The 24,099-nt window shown below is 45.5% G+C and overlaps 1 protein-coding gene and 1 pseudogene across 1 annotated transcript in view; both read right to left on the bottom strand.

Moving 5' to 3' along the window:
• The window catches only part of DISP2 (dispatched RND transporter family member 2), a 212,370-nt gene that overhangs the window by 23,635 nt on the left and 164,636 nt on the right, over window positions 1-24,099 (bottom strand). The window contains exon 5 of the mRNA XM_078659799.1: window positions 15,440-15,570. Coding sequence (XP_078515925.1) covers window positions 15,440-15,570 — 131 coding nt within the window. The remainder of the gene's footprint in view (window positions 1-15,439; window positions 15,571-24,099) is intronic.
• On the bottom strand, window positions 12,181-13,102 carry LOC144782541 (uncharacterized; annotated as a pseudogene).

Raw genomic sequence — 24,099 nt, 5'->3', positions numbered from 1 at the left:
GGCGGACAGTCTAAGACAGTCCAAGACTGGCCACGACTGGACTGGACCAGAATTCCTGCAAAACATCACACTGTGAGTTAATTAGATATCCGTGGCTCCAATACTGACTGTCCCTGGGTAAAGTGCGAATACATCGACATTGGTAAGGGGCATTAGCTTAATATATATATCATCTGGTTGTCACCAGCCTTGTATATGTCTAAACAAAAGACCCCCATTGCTCCCGCCAACACCATGGACAACTATTTAGTGCAGGTGGTGGCAAAAATAAATAACGAGCGGAGGTTTTCCTTGGGACTTAGCACCTCACCAACATCTTCCCAAAGGGAGAACTTAGGCATGAATTTGATGGATTCGGACACAACAAATGTTATAGAATCATCTACCCAGCAAAATACCGATAGACTACTGCGAAATGTTTCCACGGTTTCAAATCTAGACACTAATGTAGACATAACAGTGGGGGATGATATAGATGTCTCCCAACATGATCTAGAGTTAGTCGAGGATTGTATGTCTCCACCGGCACCTGTCCCTGCGCCAAGAGCAGCCAGAGGGGACACTAAGATTCCCCCCAAAAGAGAAGGGCTGCGGTCTAGTAGGAAAAGACCAGCAACCCCCCTAGTAAGAGTGTCATAGTAGGAAAAGTGGGAGAAGAAAATGGGAGGGATGTATGACGTTACAACGCATACTTTTACAACGCATACAATTACAACGAATTTTTTACAACACAAAAACTATTACAACGCATGTATTTACAACGCATGTTTTTACAACGCAGGTACCTTTACAAAGCATACCATTACAACGTAAGTATTGGTAAGTATATATTAATTTTTTTTAATTATTTGAAATTAATATAATTTAAGTTAATTTAATTTAATTTAAGTTAATTTAATTTAATTTAATTAATTTAATTTAAATGTAATTTAAATAATTTAATTTAAATTTAATTTTATTTTATTTTTACCCTGTACCCCTGTACCCCAAAAACCCAAAACTGACCCTTAACCCTAAAAATACCCTTGTACCCCAAAAACCCATTTAAATAAATTTAATTTAAATAATTTAATTTAAATTTAAATTTAATTTTATTTTATTTTTACCCTGTACCCCTGTACCCCAAAAACCCAAAACTGACCCTGAACCCTAAAAATACCCTTTTTCCCAAAAACCCAAAACTGACCCTAAACCCTAAAAATACCCCTTTACCCAAAAACCCCAAACTGACCCTAAACCCTAAAAATACCCCTTTACCCAAAAACTGAAAACTGACCCTGAACCCTAAAAATACCCCTTTACCCAAAAGCTGAAAACTGACCCTGAACTCTAAAAATACCCAGTTACCCAAAAACTGAAAACTGACCCTGAACCCTAAAAATACCCTTTTACCCAAAAACTGAAAACTGACCCTGAACCCTAAAAATACCCCTTTACCCAAAAACTGAAAACTGACCCTGAACCCTAAAAATACCCTTTTACCCAAAAACTGACCCTGAACCCTAAAAATACCCCTTTACCCAAAAACTGAAAACTGACCCTGAACCCTAAAAATACCCCTTTACCCAAAAACTGAAAACTGACCCTGAACCCTAAAAATACCCCTTTACCCAAAAACTGAAAACTGACCCTGAACCCTAAAAATACCCCTTTACCCAAAAACTGAAAACTGACCCTGAACCCTAAAAATAACCTTTTACACAAAAACTGAAAACTGACCCTGAACCCTAAAAATACCCCTTTACCCAAAAACTGAAAACTGACCCTGAACCCTAAAAATACCCCTTAAAAAACCCCAAACATATAACATTTTAAATATAATTAAATACTTACCAATACTTACGTTGTAATGGTATGCGTTGTAAAGGTACCTGCGTTGTAAAAACATGTGTTGTAATAGTTTTTGCGTTGTAAAAGTTTCGTTGTAATGGTAATGCGTTGTAAAAGTTGCGTTGTAAAGGTTGTTTCCCAAATGGCAGTATAGGTTGGGACGACGCCATTATAAAGAAGCTCATGGGTATGTTGGACACTAAACTAAATCGGATAATTAAACCGCTGCTGTCTAAAATTGACCACCTCACTGATAAAGTTAGTAAATCGGAGACCCTCTTAAACACTACTAATGACAATGTGGGGGAAATACCGAATTTGGTATTAGGTAAAATCGACGAAAAGCAATCTATGGAAATTCCACCAGGGGTAACAGTAGACGTATTAGCTCCCATTCAGTCAACTAGATTAAATCTTGGCATGCAACCAAATAACCCTGTAGCCGTTGGCCCCTCAGTAATTCCAGGGAATATTACAGATCCAGGCCCAAATCTAGAAATAGGCCCTGTGGAACTAATCGTTGAAGCCTCACCTCTGATTCTTGTTCTTGCCAACGTGCCACCCCTGAATACAGGCCAGATTGAGCTACCTGAATCCTTGGTAAATAAAGCACTGCAATGGTTGAGCAATAACATGCACATTTCTCCCTGGGGCAAACAAAAGCTGTCAGAGGACTTGGTAACAGCAAGACGAGTGAAGTGGATAGGGAATAAACCTAGGAAATTTGCGGGGGACTGTGTGGTACTGAACTTTAAGGGCCCAGAAGTACTACCGGAAATCCTGCTCAATCTATTCCCCCCCCAACGCAGAACGGCAGAACTAATACCACTCACGCTGGACTTCTTCTATAGCAGAAGAGGACTAGTGGCAAAGCCAAGTGTATTAAGGACCAAGTGGTCAGTTGTGGGTAGTAGAAGGGCTAGGGATAGTCCAATTTGTGACTGGGGGTTGAACCTGGAAAACAGATTTTCTGCCTTATCTAACCTAAACGAATGCGATTGACTCGCAGGGTGTAAACATTTGTCAGCCAAACCACAGAGAATGCAAACCAATGGAATGGCAGATAATATGGCATGCACACAATCTAATAACCAGACAATAGGATACAGGGAATCCTGAGTCTCATATTCTGGAGAGGTAGATAAAGATCCATATGGTAAAAATAGGGAAATGGCAGGGAGTGAGGTAGTATGGGAAGGCGGAAAAATAATAAGTGTTGACCCTGTTGAAAATGACGTGGAGATGGGCCAGCCAGGGCTACACCTAGGAGAACCTTCTTTGACCCTCATCTCATGGAATATAGCAGGCATAGCGAACAAGATAGCTACAACAGAATGGGTTGATTTTATTGACCAACATGACATTATCATGCTACAAGAAACTTGGTCACTAAACCCAGTTTTTCGCCAGGGGTACTTAAACTTCTACATACCAGCAATCAGAAATCGCTTAGGACGCCCCTCCGGAGGCCTACTAATTTGGATCCGCCAGTCGCTGAATTGCTTAATAACGCAAAGATCTTTACCATCTAATGATATTTTAGCCCTTAACATTAGATGGGACAGCGGCCAAGAACTCGCTCTGTTTAATTTTATGCCAGGGGGGTTGGTGGCGGTAAATCCTCAGAAGTAGTAACGATTCTAGAACAGGATGTTGAACTGTTAACACTTCAACCGCACATTATCGTGGGTGGGGATTTCAATTCCACCTTTGAACCCTTGGGTGAAGAGGATAGGATTCTGTCCGAGGAGGAGGACATTAAGTGGGGAATACCTCAGTTGGAGGTGCCTGCCATTAAAAGATGGAGTGCTGTGGCAATTCAGCTAAAGAGTCTCTGCTTAGCAAGTGGACAGAGAGCGGTAAATGGGCGCAAGCCTTCTGATCTAAAAGGGAATAATACATTTGACAATGGCCGTGCATCAAGTAGAATTGATTATTTTTTAATAGATGTAAGGGCCTGGAGCAAATTGATAGACATGGCTGTGGAAGTAAGATTGGAAAGTGATCATAATCCCCTGTGCATGACCTTTCACTCTTACCATGAGACCACAGAACATGTCAACAAAAATGAGCGGGTGACGCAAGATGTTGTGTGTTCAAACAACCAGCGCCACTTGAAATGGAGAATGTTGATAGAAGATGTAGCGAAATTAGAGGACCTCAAAAAAGTAGTGACAGAGGAAGTAAATAACATCAAGTCCCACTGTGGGAATCCAAACTTCCAGGACTACATGATGGAGGTTCACAAAAACCTCTTCTGTAAACTTCAAAGCTTCTTCATTAAAACTGTAGATCCAAGCAGAGTTAAAAAAGAACAACCAAGGCAGGGATGGTATGATAAGAGCTGTAGACTGGCACGACATAACCTAAGCACTGAATTGAGAACGGGTAACACCACAGCTGTTAGGAAGGCGAGAGACAGTTATAGATTGACCCAAAAACAAGCCAGGAAACGGGATGAAGAACGCTGGTGCGAGCTGAAACAGGCTTGCGCAGCCAAGGATTCCAAGTTATTTTGGGCCACAGTAAAATGGGATAGGGGAGGGATAGCTGCACAACCACAAAACCATGTTGCTAAAAATAAATGGACTGAGTTTTTTCAACCACAGTATGCCCGCAATCCAATGCATAGTTCTGATCCCCCCCCCCCTCTAACTGTCTTTTTTAAACACCAAATATTTAATGAAAAAGATGTTAGCATGGCCTTGGATTGTGTAGCGGGGGGAAAAGCACCGGGCATGGATGGAATCCCGGCAGATGTGTTCCTATCTGACCGGAATTCATGGTGCACTTATTTTACATGGTTGGCTAATGCAGTGGCTATGGGAGGGGATGTGCCCGCCTCATGGAAGGGAGCGGAAATCATCCCTATATTTAAAAAAGGTGACAAAACTCAGGCTAAAAACTATAGACCCATCAGTCTCATTGACACAGCGCAAAAACTTATGGGGCGCTTAGTCCAGAATAAATTGCAACAATGGATTGATGAAAAAAACATACTGTCACCACATCAAGCAGGGTTCCGCCCCTTGACCAGCAGTGTTGACCAAGTTTTCTACTTTATAGCCATCTATTGGAGAAATGCCACATTAAAAAAGGGCACATTGTACGCTGTCTTTGTGGATTTAAAAGCTGCCTTTGACCTGGTCCCAAGAGAAAAACTGTGGCAGACCTTGGCTGACGTAGGCATAAGCCAAGAACTCCTCACCCTGCTTGTGCGCCTCCATGAAAATAACTTCGCTAAAATTAGGTGGGGCAAGCAGGGAGAAGTGACTGAGCCTTTTCCGGTGGAGCGAGGGGTGAGGCAAGGGTGTGTCCTGGCCCCAACACTATTTTCAATTTATATAAATGGTATTGTTGATTATTTGAAGAAATCTCCAAGTGACGCCCCAACCATAGCAGGTTTACATGTCCCCGTCCTAATGTTTGTGAACGATACGCTTTTACTTTCACGTACACCGAGTGGTCTCCAAAAAGTGGTTGATGCCTTTGGTGAATTTTGCGATAGTCGGGGCCTTGAATTGAATACCACCAAGACTAAATTCATGTGCCTTAACCATCAGTCCACGTTTAAAGGAGTGATAACGTACAAGGGTACTCCACTTGAGAAAGTTGATGCTTTTTCCTATCTAGGAATTATTTTGCAGGGCGATATGAAATGGAAATCGCATATTAACACGGCAGTACTAAAGTTTAGACAGCTTGCAGGCGTTTTTTTTAAACAATTTAAATGAATTAAGCACAAATTTTATTTGTGTAAAGTATTCGACTGTCACTTGTTTAATATGTTTAATATGTATTTAAAAAAAGTATTTTTAGCTTTAGTATTTATTGTACAGGGTTAGGATGGATGCTTTTATGACAAATGTCGAATAAAGCTTTAATGATGATGATGACATTTTGAACCGTACTGAATTAAAACCTTACAACAAAGCAGGTCTTTATTCCAGCACTTTTCAAAACTTTAAAACAAAAACAAAAGAAGCAGGTTGACTCTATATGCCCCTGATTCTCAACAGCTGCAACCACTTCCTTCAACACCTCAAGAACCACCACCATCCTCGGAGAACTTTAAAAAAATATAAGTCAAAGGTACAGAGGGCCCGGGCAAATGCTGCTAAGAAAAATGTTAGCCTCTATCGACCTGGCCTCATGGAATAAAAAAAGGGAATTCCTCTACAAAGGTCAGCCGACTGTTGGCTCCCACAAGTACGATTAGTCAAAGGTCCTTCTGACTAGTCTGACTCTCATCCTACTAATCAGGACCCCAGTCAGTGTGCTTCCTACCTAAATTGGTTATTTAAGTTGGCGACTGGGGCACCCTAGTAAGTCCCTAGTATATGGTACTATGGAACCTAGGGCATGGGTACCCCAAGGATCCCTTATGGGCTGCAGCATGTATTATGCCATCCATGAGGGACCCTCCAAACTTCGACTACGGGCCTGCCATAGCATCCGGTGTGTGCTGGTGCATGCACCTCTCATGAAAGATAGGTTCCCTTATATCCTACCTCACTGCACTTGAAACCTATAAGTCACCCCTCTAGCAGGCCTTTCAGTCCCAGAGGCAAGGTGATTGGTTCCAAGTGTGAGGGTGGCACTGCATGAGCAGACCACCCATACAGACCCCGGAGTCCATTCTCCAGACTTTGTAAGTGAATCACTGTTGGACCTGGCATCTTTTGGCGTGTTTCCCCTAACTTTTTGCTATCTGACCTCCCGTTTTTGACTCTGTTCTTGCTGGTGTAATGATTCTGCGCACTTTCCTCACTGCTGTCCAGTGAAATTAGTGCAAGTGCTCCTGTATAAAATGTGTTATGAATTGGTATTTCCATGATTGGCTCCTTTTATTTATGTGTCAGTCCCTAGTAAAGTGCACTGCGAGTGCCAGGGCCTATAAATCAAATGCTGTTGGTCGGCTGCAGCACTGGATTGTGCCACCCACGCAAACAGCCCGTAAAGTGTAACTCTGGCCTGCCATTGCAGAGCCTGTGCACAGCCTGGGGCTGCCATGTCGACTTGGAAAGTGCACCCACTTGTAAGTCCCTAAACCTTCCCTTTTCTACATGTGAGTCACCCCTAAGGTAGGCCCAAGGTACCCCCATGGGCAGGGTGCATTTTATGTGAAAGGTAGGACATGCCCTGGTGTGTGTGGCATATCCTGATAGTGAATTACAGCCTACTTTGTTTGTCACTATTGCAAGCCTACCTGTTCTCAATAGGCCAGCATGGGCAGTTTGATCATTACAGCCTATGATCCGAACTGACCCAGGGAACATGGTAGGAATTCGAGTTTTGTATGCCTGAACTCAGAATGATAAAATACATCTATTAGTGAGGTTGGTTTTAACATTCTGGGTTTGAAAATACTACTTTTAGAAAGTGGGTATTTTCTGACCTAACCATCCAGTCTGCCTCTGCTAGCTTGTGTATTAGCTGTCTGGTTTGTGAGTGACTTGGGTTGGGGGATACAGGGTGAGTCAGCAGGGCTGAATAGGCACATCTACACATAGATGGGTGGGAGGAGTAGCATCTGGGTCTAAATAGGGCTGGGCTCGCCTTCCACAATGCTGGCTCCACCTCCTGTGGTGCGTCAGAGGACCCTGGGCGACACTGACAAAGGAAGAAGGTGCACCCTGGCAGAATGCACCCAGACTGGTTTGAACTAGGTCCAGGCCCCTCTGCATTCAGAGGACAAAGGAATTGCTGGTATAAATATTGGGGCCCTGACCCCAAGACTTTAGAACTTCCTGGAATCAAGGAACCTGCCAAGAAGAAGAGCTGGAAGAGCTGCCAGGAGGAGTACTGCCCCTTTGCTGTGTTGTTGCTTTGTTGGGTTAGCCTGCAGTTGCTGCTTCTGCCTTGGGCAGTGGAAGGGCTGGACTGAACTTTCTCTACTTGTGCTGAGTATCTCCAAGGGCCTGAAACTGAGCTGGCCTCCTGTTAAGAAGTCTAAGGGACTGCAAAGACTTCACCAACCTCTGGGTACCGCTCCTGGAACCGCTGTTTCAGTTGCTACAGAGAAGAGGGATCCGCGACCGACTCAGTCATCCAACTCCGCCGCTGGCCTTGTGTCCTGAAGGCACCGCAGGCTGCACCGACTCGCCCTGTACCATACGCTTTGGTCTCACCAACGCTGTCTGCATGATCATCACCGAGTCTCTGCCTGCACCGCATCGAGAGGCACCGCAACCAGCATCGCCTAGCTTAACTTCGCTGGCCTGGTCTCACCGACACGGTTGCCGCTGGCTCGACACCCGTGACCGCCTCGTTACTCACAGCAGTCCGGCTCGCCAGCACCAATTCCCGCCAACCGGCTCTGTTGCTGCATTACAACTTGCCAGCGCCGCATCGAGCACCGTCTCGCCCTACACTGCCCGCCTTGGTCTCACCGACGCTGTCTGGATGATCATCACCAAGCCGCTGCTCGCACCGCATTGAGGGACACCGCACCGTGCACCGCTTCCACTTTGCACCGTAACCGCAACGGACGCCACGACCTGCTCTGTCACCTGCACCGCAACCTGCCAGCACCACATCGAGCACCGTCTCGCCCTGCAACTCCCGCCTTGGTCTCACTGACGCCGTCTGGACAACTGTCACTGAGCCGCTGCTTGCAACGCATCGAGGGACACCGCACCGTGCACCGCTTCCACTTTCCACCGTAACCGCGACGGCTGCCAAGACCGACTCGCACCTCAGTGTGAGCCGCACCAAGAAAGGTACTGTAACGAGTCTGTCCTGCTGTTGCTGGTACGTACCAACGCGGTCAGCTAGAACTGTGAGACTCTGTTGTTTTCAGCATCGCGGTAGACTCGGACCGAGCTACCGACTCGTACGGATTGTGTTTTCAATGTATTTTTGCCATTTAAAGACATCTGGGGAATCAACTATTTTTTAAGTACTCTATTGTGGAGTTTTATCATATTTGGTCTTGTTTAAGTATATAAAAATATTGGATATTTTTCTAAACTGGTGTGGTGTCCTTTTGTAGTGCTTACATTGTATTACTGTTGGTTTTGTGCAAATGCTTTACACACTGTCTCTTAGATAAGTCTTACTGACTGCTCTTGCCAAGGAGTGTAACTCCCTTATCCTGACTAGAGTGGTGGTTTCTGCCTGGCTTTGGTGCAAACCGTAGCCAACCAGAAATCCCATTTCTAACAATCAGCCATTACGATATAGAGAGGCCATGCGCATTACGCGATGACCATCTCTAAACTGGCTGGAACGAACCTGGGCATGTTTGGTATCAAACATGTTGTAATCATACCCCAACATGGTATCTGGTAATGGAGTATGATTGCATCCACGGTACGGCACCTTTGGGAAGCTCTACAAGCTGCCGGGACCAATCTTACAGAGCCTGACAGCAACCTAAGGCTGCTGCCGACCACAGCCACGATTCTGCCCTCCTGATGCTGGGCCAAGCCCGAGCAGGGGAAGGTAGGACAATAGGTTTCTTGTCACATACAGGTGTGACCACATCTCAGACCGGATTTAGTGTGTTAGGCCGGAGTGGGGGCGCTTGCCAGCACCACATAGTCTGCTAGAAGGGCACATTTGGTGCCCTCCTTGCATACTTCAGCTCAAACCAGCTCAGGGAGCCATTGGCCCCCGTTCTGGAGTGAAACTAGACAAAGGGCATGGGAGTATCCTCCCCTCTGTCCAGCCCCTCTTCTGGGAGGGACCCCTGAATCATCCCAACCCTCTTCTGAGGATACTTAAGGGCTTACCTGTGGATGGGTCCCTAGATTCATCGTGGTATTCGATTCAGCTCCAACTCCACTTCATCTTTGGCCGTCTGGATATCCTGGCGAGTCGCGCTGACTGTGTTGGATTGATTTCATCATCCATTGCTTTTGGACCGAGACTGCAACTGCTAAGTCTCTGTCTGCTCTTGACCGCATCGTCCTGCAAACCCGCTGCACTATCAGTGTCCATGCTCCATACAGGTTCTGCCCTGGGCCCATGGACATCTAAAGACATCCAAAGGAATCTCCCTCGGAGTGAAGGAATCCCTCCCCTGCATCCCCAGGCACTGCAACACAGTCGACCGGTCTGCCGAACCTGGCCTCCAACGGACTCCAAAAGGCTCAACAACATGGGTGGTAGTTCTGCATTCCCTCAAGGCCTGACTTGTCCTCTCATTGAGATGAGGCCAGCATCCCTCATAAGACGCACTGTAACCAAACTCCTGTGCACCGCATAGCTGCATCTATTCATCACACGGTAACCGCATTGTTTCCCAAGACCAAATTGTGTAAACAGAGTTAGATGCATATAAAGGTTCTGTCGACGAGTCTGTCCCCGCGATTACTGACCCGTGCCGATGCGGTTGGCTGGATGTATGGATTCTGTTGTCTGCAGCATCGCGATGGCTCGGGCAGGGCTACCGATTTGGTGCACCCGTACTTGAAACCTCTTCCTCAACTCACCTGTTTTCATTGAACTTGAGTGGCCTTCTTCTTCTTCTGTGCCTCCTGGACATCCCAGAGTGGCATGGACTCTGTCCCCTCTGCTTTCAGGTACTTTTTGACACAAATTTATGCCCGGGTTCCAACAGACTCTTTCATCCTTCTGCAATGGGGGTCTCATCCTGAAGTTCTATATTGTGCTCGACAGTGGTTGTAGGTATTCTGATTCCAAGGGTATGCACAGGTGGGGTGCCTCCTCAACCTTCTGTCTTCAATGGGGTATCTTCGGAGTCTACTGGGAAGGGTCTTTCCTCTTCAAGACTTCAACCGCAACATACCCTGAGTAGTATTGAGTACGCGGTTGTGTATCCTCTTTCATATGACTATCATCGGGTGCCTAGACTCTCACCTGGGGTGGTATCTTGTGTCTCCGCCTCTCTACACCTTCTGGGTCCAGTCTCATCAACTGTCGTGGTTCACCTTCCACTATTTTTGCGTACAGTTTGGTCTCCCCCAGGGGACCACTGTGTATTAGTGCTTCTTACTGTTCTATCTTGAAGTATTATGTGCATTGTCTGTATATCTCCGGGCGAGATATTGTATAGTGTTAGTAAGTGACTGTAATAAATATCTATTTTTATAAGTACACTGTGTGGTTCTTTTTCACTTTGCATATATTAAAGATTGGATACTGGTGAACCTTAGCTGCTTTACACTTCTCCTAGAGTAAGCCTGAAGGCTGCTCTCCACAGCTACCACTTAGAGAGCCTTTCTACAGTTGTCCAAACCACTAAAATCACCATAAGGGTCATCTGGATTAGTGCAGAGTGCTACACTTACATAAGTGTGCATCATGTACTTAGCCAGCCTTTCACAGACAATACATCTACTGTTAATATATATCGAGCTTCGTTATCATGCTTGGCTAGATCTTAAAGACTGATTATGTCCGCCTGCCATTAATAATCTAGCTACTAATTAACGATGGTCGGTCTCCTCTTAAAATGACTCCTAGTGGACTTGTGCAGTGAATATGCCTCTTCCCCAGATACCCAGGTCTTCACATGCACTCTATTTCCTGACTTGGTTTCATCTTGAGCCCTTCTAAACAGAGCTTCGACGCTTCCAAAGCTTCTGACCCTGCTTGTATCGTATAAAGCTTCCTTAAAACAGCCCAACTTGTTATCAGCCCCGGCATCCCATGAAATGAAAGACAATAGTTTTATATAAGGTAATTTTATAAAAAATAAAGAATGTTGGCAACACATAAACAGGGCATACGTTATAGTTTCATGGTAAACATCTTGTTGTTGGGCAGCTTGCCTACTTTTGATTAGGCATACATAACACAACACATGCTACACACATTACTAGAGGGGCAGGCATATAACTTGTGCAGTATCACAAGTTTTGATATTTTTGCAGCTATAAACTCAACCGCTCCAGACAGGACTTCCTGTTCACCTTTCCTATAGCTGTGCACACTTAGGATACTGACGGCATTCAAAAGATTGTACAATTCTCTGTCTTCCAATACAAAACCTTTATTTCTGAAATAACCTTCAGTCAAAAGCTCTAAAGCGATATGTAACCTGGTCATTGCTGATAGTATTAATTCCAGCATAGGGTATTTGTACGGCTCCAGTATTCATCCGATGTAGGTAGCCATGCATTGACACACCAGTTGGCTATACACGTGGGCAGTCACACTGCATAACTGTCGATGGTTCAACAAACTTCAAATAACACAGAGTTGCAGGCTGTCTTTCGTCTATTCTTTCTTTCAGCAACACATATATCAATTTGCCAATACAAATGTATCCTGGAGGTAACTCAGAATCATCTTGCGCACCGACATACTGATCTTTGTTCTAAAAGTGAGTAAGTATGTAACGTTAAATAATAAATGTATCATACAATACAGAAGGACTTATCAATTATGAAACAGTTTTCACAAGGATAAAGATCTGACTTGTCTATTTTTAAAATAAATTTTGCACTTAAATCTTTCTATAGCCCTTTCTGCCATTCTTCTAACAAAATATGTACATAGCCCTTGCATACAATAGAGTTTTGAGCCTGGTTTGCATGAGCATCGGATTTCTTTCAGCATGGCGACAAGATCTTAATCATATCAGGGTGGACATTTTTTTTTTCCTCTGACAAACCATAAGCCATCCATAATAGTTTATGTACTTCGAGTGGGTCTAACTAGCTACATATATGACAGATTATTCTTGATGTGTATGAGGTGTTTAGACACTTTTGAGCCTCCTGCTGTGGATCATTAACTTTATGGCAGGAACTGAGGTTATAAAGGTCATGTTTGAGAAAAGCATTCTCAATATTCACAGCAAAACCTTTTACAACCCACATTTCATTGTAGGATACACCTGCAGCTTCCTTTTCAAAATCTGTGATATTATAAGTACAAACACATTTCTTATTCGGCTCTTTGTTGTGGATTGTGGAACTTTCAGTCTGTTTTGAACAGCATAAGCAGTAAAAAGTTACGGCGTTTACCATCGGCAATGTCCCCTATACCAAAACTCTTTTTGCTGATGCTTTCTACGGTTCAAAAAAGAAAGACAAACTATTAGTTAAAATGGAAATATAGCCGTATATATGGCATAAGTAAGTGACTATTACAATCTTTCTTCACCTCTGCATTTTGAGGGACTAGGCAATGGTTCTGAATCTTGAGAGTCGCTGAGATCCATTGAGGCATAACCAACATTGGAGTTTGTGCTCAGCTGTTGCACCACGATCGCCTCCGGAGCCGGTTCCTCCAGAAACCCCATATCTTCATAGATCGGCGAGTTCGGAGTTGTTATAGATTCTTCACCATCTTCCATTTCAATGACATTGTTTAATTACTCGAGGTTTCGCTGCTGCTACTGGAGCCCTTGAAAGGGGATATCCGTTGTGGCAAATAATTGAGAATGAGCATTTCCAACTAACGGCAGAGCTCCTTGTCAAAACTGGTGACATCATGCCCACCCTCTTCAAGGTCGCTCTGCATTGTTGTCTGCTCCATCGTCACAGGTGTCAGGCAGCGATAATATCTATCGATAGTGTTAAAACCTCCATCCGAGGGCGTCTTTTTGATAAGGTTAAGGATATCCCTTCATAATGACTGAGCAATCTCTTTCTGGATGGTGGCTCCTGAGTTTGGCCTAGGCTGCTTAGGAGTTCCTTATATGTATTCTAAGTATAAAAAAGGGGTGTACTCCTTGACATCACATCATGGTCCTCGGATTTCCAGGGGCTATGGTTCATTGAGGACTGCCGCATAACCCTAACCACATGTTAGGGTCATGATCACGTAAATAACATGTGACCAGGGTGATGTCACACCACACGTGACCCAACATGGTCTTGTGAACACTGAAAGTAGTGCCATTTCTGGGAAGGGCCCCCAAGGGCCCTGAAGAACTTGTAATGGATGTGACATCACTTCCGGGGCGGTATAACGGTCACTTTTTGCTTGATGTTAAAGGTATACCATTATTCTACTTTGATAGCGTTGTTTACTTTAAAAACAAAAAATAATGTAAAGCACAAATAACATGAATTCGATCCACATCATTTAGACCATGGTTACTCACAAACATTTTCCTGGGGGCCGCAAAATTTGGTCTATGATGTGACCGAGGGCCGCACTGATGCCAGCGGGGGGTGTAAAGTGGGTGTTGGGGAAGCAAAGCATGTATATCTAGTGACTGTCTTTACAAATGATGGTGTTCCTAAAGTTAAGGGCCTAGTAATGTACTTTCCCTAACTGCAATTAATCATTAAATAAGTGTTTGCTGTATATTTAACTTTCTTTCCATGTTAGTGCTGAGTCGAGTTAACGGCAGCCCAGTGCTGCTGCCGCCCAGGGGGCCGCATGTAACGGTCAGGAGGGCCACATGCGGCCCCCGGGCCGTACTTTGAGTATCACTGATTTAGACAGTCTTAACATACTCCCAGGAGCTGTTATTTCCTGAGGTATTCAATTATGTTTGACCGCTATAAGTCTCAAGCAAAGGGCATTGATGCTTTATATCAAACGTCACACACCCAATCATTTTTACATTGCTTTATCAAGGGCAGATGAACACTTACTATTGGCCTGACCTCAGTGACCCTCAGGTGGCCCTATAAACCTTCAACATGAGCAATGTAAAGCTACCTACAGGGCTAGTGCTTGTTTTTTATTTGACTGTAAGGATGCAGCCCAGAAGAAGCTCTGTTGAATGGAGCTTTAGAAGCACAATTTACTCTTGGGGCGCTAATGAGGAGGAATATGAAATCCTCCAGTAAAGCCACTCAAACCCAGCACAGCATAGGCAAAAACCAGCAGGGGAGCAACCCACAAAGCGGCAGTAGCCAGACTGCATCAATACCCAGTTTGCCCTGCTACCAAGCGTGTCATTCTGATGCTGTTTTACTGAAATGACTTCACTGTATTTTTAGGGAAGTTCTTTCATTTACAAGTCTGGGACTGGGGCATGAACTTGAGTGGCCATTGCAGGATAGCACTGGGCTGTTGGGGGTGAAGAATTGGAAGACCTTTGGGCAGACAGCAGGCAGCACCTCTGCTGAAGATGATACCTGCTCAAGTGATGATGATCAAGCAGTTGGAATGGGCACAAGGAGAAATAATCAGAGCTTGAATATAGCCCTGGAGATATAGGGGTGGCACACTCACAGTGTGCTACAAGGTGTCTTAGTGATGCACAACACAGAACATACTGTAGGGAAAGATAGTGAAGGACCAGTGATGGGAAAGAAAGGATGTTTTGCAAAGATAACTCTTATGAGAAATGACCACACCAAGAAAATGAGAGATTATATGCTAGAAAGTACAACTCTTAGTTGATAGCATTATTAAACAATGATATTGAATTTTGTCATGAAGAAACTAACAAAAGGACCCTGAATACACCATGCACACTAATAATCCAGATATATAGGACAATGCTGGCCTGGTGAGGTAAGGTGCAAACGTAAAAGTGCAAATTGTGAAAGGACTGCATATATTTTAAAACATTCCTTCGCTTCAGTCCAAATGTCATTACAATCTCCACATTTATGGTTTAACACTGCACTTTTGAAAGTGTGCTTGTTTTAAGGTAGGTTTTCAGAGATGAATACCACATCTCTTTCATCACACTAACAAGGGTTCTTTATATCCTACTGTCACTCACCTGGCGGACCACAGAAGAAACCATCTTTCCCATACTCTTGTTCCACCATTCTGCGGGTGCGTGCATCTCTTTTACTCGTCATGACACTGACTGACGGTTCTCTTCTGCTGCTGAGGCCCATCTCATCAAAACTAGAAAGAAATGAGAATGTTAATCTCCTGACGTGTCCAGATGCAAATGTGATGCACAGTGAAATGGAACATGGCAAAGGTGTGGCACACTAAGTAACTGGCAGCAAAAAAAACAACCGTCCATCCTGACCTGCTAGACAGGGCCTCCTTCAGAAGGTAACACAAGCAACCCCAGACTGGGCTCAGCCTATCAGAGCCTCATTGGTAGGGTTTAGCTTACGTCCTATGGCACAGTGAGCAATGCAAAATGGCCAAAGTTCCTGCAGAAGCATTACACTACATCACAGCTTGGTAGGTCCCTTGGTGTACAATGCTCACAACTGTGGAATGCCATCTGTCCGTTCCTAAAAGCATGTACCGAACATTTATGGAAACTTCTGAAAACCAAATTTTTAATCTTACAGAACTTTCTGACTCCCACGGTCTGTGACCGCAAAACATTAGCCACAGGTATTCAACCCAACTGGTTGGACACATTCTCCCTCTCTGTTGCTCCATTCTTTAGATAGGGCACAGTTTCATTATTCATCTTGCTGTCTGACGTAACTGAAAGGTTACAAGAAGAACACTATAAAATCCCCAAATAAATAAGCAGCTAATGTGTAGATTACTTATTTATATAATTGTAGGGAATTGATGAGATCACTGTTAGAAAAGTATCCAAGGCCAACATTTTGAGCCTTTCGTATGACCTGAAAATTGGCACAGATGCTGGCCTCCGCTCACCTGATAAAGGGCTACCATATTTCGAAATTCCAGCCTGCCTGACTTGGATCTCAGGGCCTATAGTGTAAGCAGTGTTGCGGATCCATTGTAAGGAGAGCTGTATACAGAGCAGGCACCACGTTTTTTGTCTCCGGTCAGCATACTGGTTTAACTCACAAGTCAAAAACTGGAGTTTGTGTCAGTGATACAAAAGAAAATTACCTAGAGATGCACAGAGTTGTTCTCCTACATTTCTGGGTCATTGTTTCTATACCTTTCTAGCGTTCCATTCAGGTAAAATGAGTTATTGATTTCCCAGCATTAAACAGAAGGGGAAAGGGGGTTGGTCATGGCAACCCAGCAACCCACTGGCAGATGGGCTTTCATATCAAGCATTTCTGATGGTGGAGTCAGCTGAAGCTCTGCTGTCGGAAACCCTGTGGTTCCCTCACCTCTAAATAAGGCAAGGGAATTACAAACTTGGCTGACAAGGCATCCACCATTTTTGTCAAAGGTTCAACAACCGCCAACATCTACGTAGGGTGGTTAGAGGCCCTAGCTCTCCACAGACTAAAACACAATTATCAAGAGATGAAAAATAAGCGTAATTTTCAAGGATAACTATAATCATACCTACAAGGTGCAAGAAGAAAGGAAACTATTTACAAATTAAAATGAGCCGACTGGGAACCCAAAGCAGCCCTGACAACGTTTGTCAGACCTGCCCAATATGGTGTGCAGTGAGCGAGTGCAGTGAGCAAGTCTGACCATTGCAAAGCAGGCTTGGAGGAGTTCTCCCAAGGAAAATTTAGAGGTAAAAAGGAAAAATGGTGCACTTTACAATACATTTTTCATTATATATATATATGCACCAGGATACCCAGTTATGACCACGGAAATTCTTAGAGAGAACACAAAGACATACCAGAGAATATATTGAAAATTAGATTTGTAGAGCGCTCTACTATTCAAAGGTGTCTAGGCACTAAGTCTCAGAAAAACAAGGCAGGAGAAAGAGAGGAGGAGGAAAATATAAAATGAGCCTGGATCAGCAGAGAGGCGGAAAAATCACTTCAGTGGAGCCTATTAGTTTAACAACCAGGTTTTAAAGGATTTACGAAAAGCAAGCAGGTTTGTTTCTTTCATGAGTGGCAGCAGCATAGAATTCCCTAGCCTAGCCATACAAGCTAGGACGCTTATGCATCCTTATTTAGCTCGTCTGATCATGTCTATTAGAAGATTGACTGTAGAAGAGGAATGCAAAGATCTTTTAGGTACATACTATTGAAAGTACTGCCTTAGAGATTCTGGACTGGCGTTCGACAGTGCCTTAAATGCAATACACAGAGATCTGAACTCAACCCGTTTTTTGACCGGAAGTCAGCGGAGTGCTGGGAGGACATGAGAGACAGATTGGTATTTTGTAATCAGCAGAAGTAGCCGAGCGGCCGCATTTTGAACGATCTGAAGCCTGTGTAAAAATCTTAGTTTTATCTGAGTTCAGCTTTAAACAGTTACTTATATAGAACAGAGAACATAAAAAATAAGACTGACCAGTACCCATACAGTGTGTAGCGGACATGCGGAGCAAGCAAGTCTGACCATTGCAAAGTTGGCTTGGGGGAGTTCGCCACTATTGGAAAATATGGTAAAAATGGTGCACTTTACAACACTTTTTTCATTATATATTTAATGATAATAACTTTTAAAGCAAAATAAATGCACCAAGAAAGCTAGTCATACCCACAGGTGTTCATACAGAGAAAACAAAAAAAGACAGACCGATTTGAAGGTCACCAGAAGTGCTCTAAATCCACTCTATTTCTCGTTTGAAGTAACTGCTAAAGTTCTTGACTGGTGAGCCAGAAATATACATTTGGAGGAGGAAGAATTCTGTGCATATTTGCAGAAAGAGATATTCGGGGGATAGGGAGGGATGTCTAGACAGGTGCAGACCTTGTTAAGGAATATACAGATGGTTCTATTATGTGGCTCCTTTGAAATTCATATGAATTTTCAAGAAGCTAGAGAGTAAACTGTCAAATCTATCTTATTTTCACCTGTATTTCAGTCCTTTCTGAAATCTTCTAATAAACCCATCATGGGTCTTTAAAGCTGGCATTAAATTAATATTTTCTTTTTCGATGGTGTGAGTGTGTTTGTATGTGAGAATGAGGATCGATAAATGAAAGCGTGAAGATGGATGGAAGATATAAATCAGTGTTAACTTGCATGGGCGAATTAGGGATTGTAAGAGAAGATAAATGAAGGTGGGATAGATATCTGGACTGAAAGGTGTGAGTATGGATTTATGAATTATGGATTTATGAATTATTGAGTGACCACATCATCATCGACACATCAGCCTGCTGATGATGGAAAAATGAATGTGAAAAAGGATGACTGACTGGGTGGATGACTGATCGAGGTGTGTGACTGCATAACTCATTTAGAACCATATTTGTCAAGTTTCTGTGCTGCTCTTGCGCCATGCAAGGTGATGCGAGGGCAATATCAAACCTAAATTAGATTTACCAAGCAACGCAAGACCACCTTGCGTGATATGATAAATCTAGAATAACACAAGGCAGCTGAAATCACTGCAGCAGGAAGGTATGCAATGGCTGCATGCTAACGCATTTCTGGATTTAGCAACACTGGTAGAACTGTACGCCTCCCCACCAGAGGAGCAATGAGGAGAAATATCTTTATTTCTCCTCGCTGTTTTCTCTTTCAAAGATTGTTGCATTGTGCAGCACGCTTCGAATGAGGAAAATGCCTGAGGTGTACCTTCCTGCAACAAAAACAATCATGCCTAAAAAGCAAGGGTTCCTGTGTTGGCACTAGAAAACAGTTTGTGCCCCAGTGCAGGAAGAGAACAGGAATGTGACATATAATTTTAAAAACAGCACACTCCAGCACTCTCCCCTTTATGCAAGGAGGCAAGGTGGCTTGCTGCATTGTGCGAAATATTGATAAGTATGGGCCTTCGTCTAGATGCCAGCATACTAAGCAAAGCAGCCAGCCATGCTCACCCGGCCCTGAGTAGGATATGCAGACTCTGTCAGAGAGCCGATGAACTTCTGTGGTCTTAGGAATGCACTGCACCAGATAACTCACCATCAAGCTATTACAGGCAAGAGCTAGCTGCTGATAATTTAATAAGGCAATGCCCCTCAGATAACTGGCTGCCTTCTGTTCATACCCTAGTCTGGGTGGCAAATGGGAGTATTTCTATAAGTGCCAGAGCACAGTCTCAGGCAGATGTAACAACACTTATCGCTTAGTGAAAGGTGAATTGTGGCTCAGTCTTAACAGCGGTAAGAAAGGCTCATCCCTGGGGAGGAGCTTCGCCTGCAACCGGGATGGTCGCGTGAGCTCAGGGCTCCCGGACCTTCGCCACCTCCGGCACTTATCCTGACTATAATCCTGGTTATGACGACGGATCATTGAAGATGCAACCCAGCTGATATGGTAGTTGCTTTCAAAAATTGATTTGGTCCGAGGGAACCGATTTTATGACAATCTGAACTTTCCTGGCCTGCTCCACGGATCTGCTCCGGGCTCGAGTTGATGATCTGCCTGGGCGGTAATTGAACAACAGCGGTTTTCCTGATCCTACTTTCGACCCTGGACTTGGCTTTTGGTTTCGCTTTTGGCCCGGACCCTTCTACGCAGCGGATTTGACCCTGCTGCCCGAGGACTGCTTCACTTCGTGGTCCCACTTCAGGGCCAGAACCGTATATCTACGCTCTGTGTGTGATGTGGAACACACTGTCCTTTGGTTGAGCATCTGTGGGTGATTTTGACGTAGACATTTTCACCAGATCTCAGGGTCCCCTCAAGGGAGCAGCTTCCAAGATGGCCGGCAAGCCCGAGGTTGAAAAGCGAAAGACCAAGACTGTTCACCGTGGGGGCTCCATACAATCTAATGTCATGGACCGATACACCCATCCTAAGGGATCCCCCGGTGGAACGGGCAAGCCTCCGGTGAACAAGGGAGATGACCCTACGGCGGACGAAGACCCGACTCTGCACGATGTTATGGGCGCCATTGCGAGTATGAAGACCTCAATCGGTGTGCAGTATGAAACCCTGGCGCAAAAACTGGATACAGCGGCGATTGATGTCAACTTGATCAGGGCGGATTTAGCTAAAACGAACGAAAAAGTTAAATCCCTGGACTTGAAGACTTCTAGCCTCACGACGGATGTCTCTGACCTACAAACGGAGGTCCGAGATCTACGGTCCTCTAATGACTCCTTCTCCCGCCGTTTGGAGGATTTTGAAAGTCGTGCTAGGCGGAACAACGTCCGTATTGTGGGTGTCCCTGAGAATTCAGACAACTTAAATGTTGACCTCATCGTGGAGGACCTCCTCGTCAACCATCTCGCACCCAAAGGCCTGAGTAAATTCTTTGCGGTGGAGCGGGCACACAGAGTGCCGGGTGGTAAACCTAAGCTGGGTGCTACCCCGCGGCCCATAATCGCCAGGATATTTAATTTCCGTGATCGGGACGCTATCCTGCAGGCGTCGCGCCTGGGTGGCCCCACGAAATTTGAGAATACGACGGTGAGTTTCTACCCAGACTTCACTCAGTTGGTGCAGAAACAAAGGATTGGGTTTTAGGGAGTGAAGAGACGATTGAGACATACTGAGTTCTCCTGAGGCGGAAGCCGGGAGTGACATTTGAAGCTTTTTAAAAATATTGAAATTGTGTTTATTTTCCCCTGTGTTTTGTGCTTTTAACTTCACTCACCATCTGGTCACGGTTCCCCGCGCAGCCGACTTAACACTGCTGCGGTAGGATACCGTTCACTCCTCACCCCCTCACGCCACTTTGGCGAGCGCCGAGGCCACGCCCCCTTACTGAGGCCATGCCCCTTTCTGCGCGCATTAATAGGCGCCGATTGCAAGCGCCGGCCCAGCCATACTGAGTTCTCCTGAGGCGGAAGCCGGGAGTGACATTTGAAGCTTTTTAAAAATATTGAAATTGTGTTTATTTTCCCCTGTGTTTTGTGCTTTTAACTTCACTCACCATCTGGTCACGGTTCCCCGCGCAGCCGACTTAACACTGCTGCGGTAGGATACCGTTCACTCCTCACCCCCTCACGCCACTTTGGCGAGCGCCGAGGCCACGCCCCCTTACTGAGGCCATGCCCCTTTCTGCGCGCATTAATAGGCGCCGATTGCAAGCGCCGGCCCAGCCATACTGAGTCTTCCTGAGGCGGAAGCCGGGAGTGACATTTGAAGCTTTTTAAAAATTATTGAAATTGTGTTTATTTTCCCCTGTGTTTTGTGCTTTTAACTTCACTCACCATCTGGTCACGGTTTCCCGTGCAGCCGACTTAACGCTGCTGCGGTAGGATACCGTTCACTCCTCACCCCCTCACGCCACTTTGGCGAGCGCCGAGGCCACGCCCCCTTACTGAGGCCACGCCCCTTCCACCCCCTGCACGCTATAAAATATGTGCTTCCATCGTACGCGCAGCGGGCGCGACGTTTGCGCGCCGAAGGCACGCCTAAGGCAAGCCCGTCTGCGCCCGTCCGCGACCGAACGCGCCTAGGGCCTAGGCCACCCCACCACGCCCGACTGCAACAATACTCATCGGCGCAACTTCATGGCCTCCAAGGCCCTTGGCAAGTTGAGGCCTCTGTGATTAACCACATCAATAGCTTGGGTTTGACAGCCTCTACTCCTCCTCCTTTTCTTTCTGCTCCGACCTACTCCTTGCCTCCCCCTCCCACCTCCTGCCTCGATCCCCCAGCCGGTCCCGCACTTACCTCTCTCTCTATTTACTATCTGAACACGCGCTCTGCAGTCAAGCATTACCACGAACTTTCTGTCCTTCTTGACTTCCATAAACCGGATCTCTTGTTCCTTACTGAGACCTGGTTCTGTGATAGTTCCCTCCCTGCTCTATTGGCATCTCTTCCCTCCACTTATTACGCCCTCCGTGCGGATCGGCCTTCTGGTAGAGCGGGCGGGGGCGTTGCCCTGATCGCTCGGAAGGATTTCCCTTTTCAGCCTCTTGACTTTCCTCCTATTGGTACCACAGATTTCCTAGTTGTTCGATCTCTCTCCCTTAATATACCCCTCACTTGTTTGCTTATGTACCGCCCGCCCCAACCCTCCCAAATGTTCCTTGTCGGCTTCCAAGAGCTTGTGGCCACCCTAGCGATTAACAACTCTTCTATTATGGTGCTGGGTGACTTCAACTTTTGGCCATCTGACCCTGCGGAATGTTCCACCTCTAAAGAATTTTCCGATACTCTATGCTCTCTCAATTTTATCCCATATGTTTTCTCTCCAACGCACATTCAGGGACACATCCTAGACCAGATCTGGTCCCTCAACTGTCCCATTGCGTCTCTATCTATTTCCCCCTGCACTTGGTCTGACCATTCCCTGATTTCTTTTACCTCACAACTTGGACCACCCACCAAACCCTCGCAGCCCAAAAACATCTGGGTACGCTCCTGGGGCCGGTGGATGTGGCTTCATTAGCTACCTCTCTTTCTTCCTCCAGCCCTGACCTATCTGGTCTGTCCATTTCAGAGCAAGCCAATTCCATCAATACTTGGCTAACGTCCGGCTGTGACTCCTTCGCTCCGCTCAGGCGAGTTCCCTCCAGACGTACAAACGACTCCAACCACTGGTTCAATGTGGAGCTGAAGGCGCTAAAGCTCACAGTCCGCCGTGCCGAACGAGTCTGGAGACGACAATATTGTCCCATCCTTAAAGCCCACTACACCTCCCTTCTGTCACAATACAAAAAATCCATCCTGACCACCAAAACGGCCTACTTTTCCTCTAAAGTTCTAGTCGCTGAGAATAAGCCTAGAGAAATTTTCTCTATTGTTAATAAACTAGCCTACTCTGACAGAACCACCCTCAAACCTTCCCCGTCACAATCCCTCTGCGATTCCTTGAATACTTATTTCTTGGATAAAATCGCAAAAATCAGAGCTAATATCCCCCCCTTCTCCCTCCTTTCTTAATCTGCCCCGCCCCTCCTCTGAGGCTCGCCTAGACTCTTTTCCTCTTCTAACGGAAGAATCCCTTCTCTCCCTTCTCCCACTGGTTAAATCCGGCTCCCCACTTGACCCGTGTCCTGCCCATATTCTCCGTCACATTTTCATCAATTGCCCACTACCCCCGCTCACCTTTCTCAACTGCTCCCTGTCTCGGGGCATTGTTACCCCTACTCTTAAAAATGCTATTATCCTTCCCATTCTTAAGAAGCCTGGCGCGGACCTTTCCGCTCCCGCCAATTATCGCCCTATCTCCCTACTCCCCTTCCTTGGGAAAGTTCTGGAGCGACACGTGACTAGAGCACTTACCATCTTTGTGGAAGAAAACCGAATCCTAGCCCCCCGTCAGGCTGGTTTTTGCCCAGCTCACTCCACCGAGTCAGCGGTGCTATCGGTACTTGACGACCTCAGAGAGGGATCAGACACAAACATCCCCAGGCCCTGATCCTACTCGACTTGTCCGCCGCCTTTGACACAGTGGACCATTCCATCTTACTCTCCCATGTCAGGGCGGCGGGCGGCGGTGGCTCGGCCTTGGTTTGGCTGTCCTCTTTTCTGACTGATCGCACCCAAGCAGTACGCTTGGGCGACTTCTCGGCCGAACCACGGAAGGTCCTATGCAGGGTCCCTCAGGGCTCTTCCCTTTCCTCACTACTCTTCAACTTGTACATAGCACCACTCATCTTTGCCCTTCAGGAAATGGAGGTCTCCGTATACAATTATGCGGATGACCTCCAGCTCATCTTTTCTCTCTCTCAATCTTCTGACTCGATATTCAATTTCCAATCT

Source organism: Lissotriton helveticus, chromosome 9 (genome assembly GCF_964261635.1).
Source record: "Lissotriton helveticus chromosome 9, aLisHel1.1, whole genome shotgun sequence".
Taxonomy (NCBI): Eukaryota; Metazoa; Chordata; class Amphibia; order Caudata; family Salamandridae; genus Lissotriton; species Lissotriton helveticus.
This window is presented reverse-complemented; position numbering and strand designations above follow the sequence as displayed.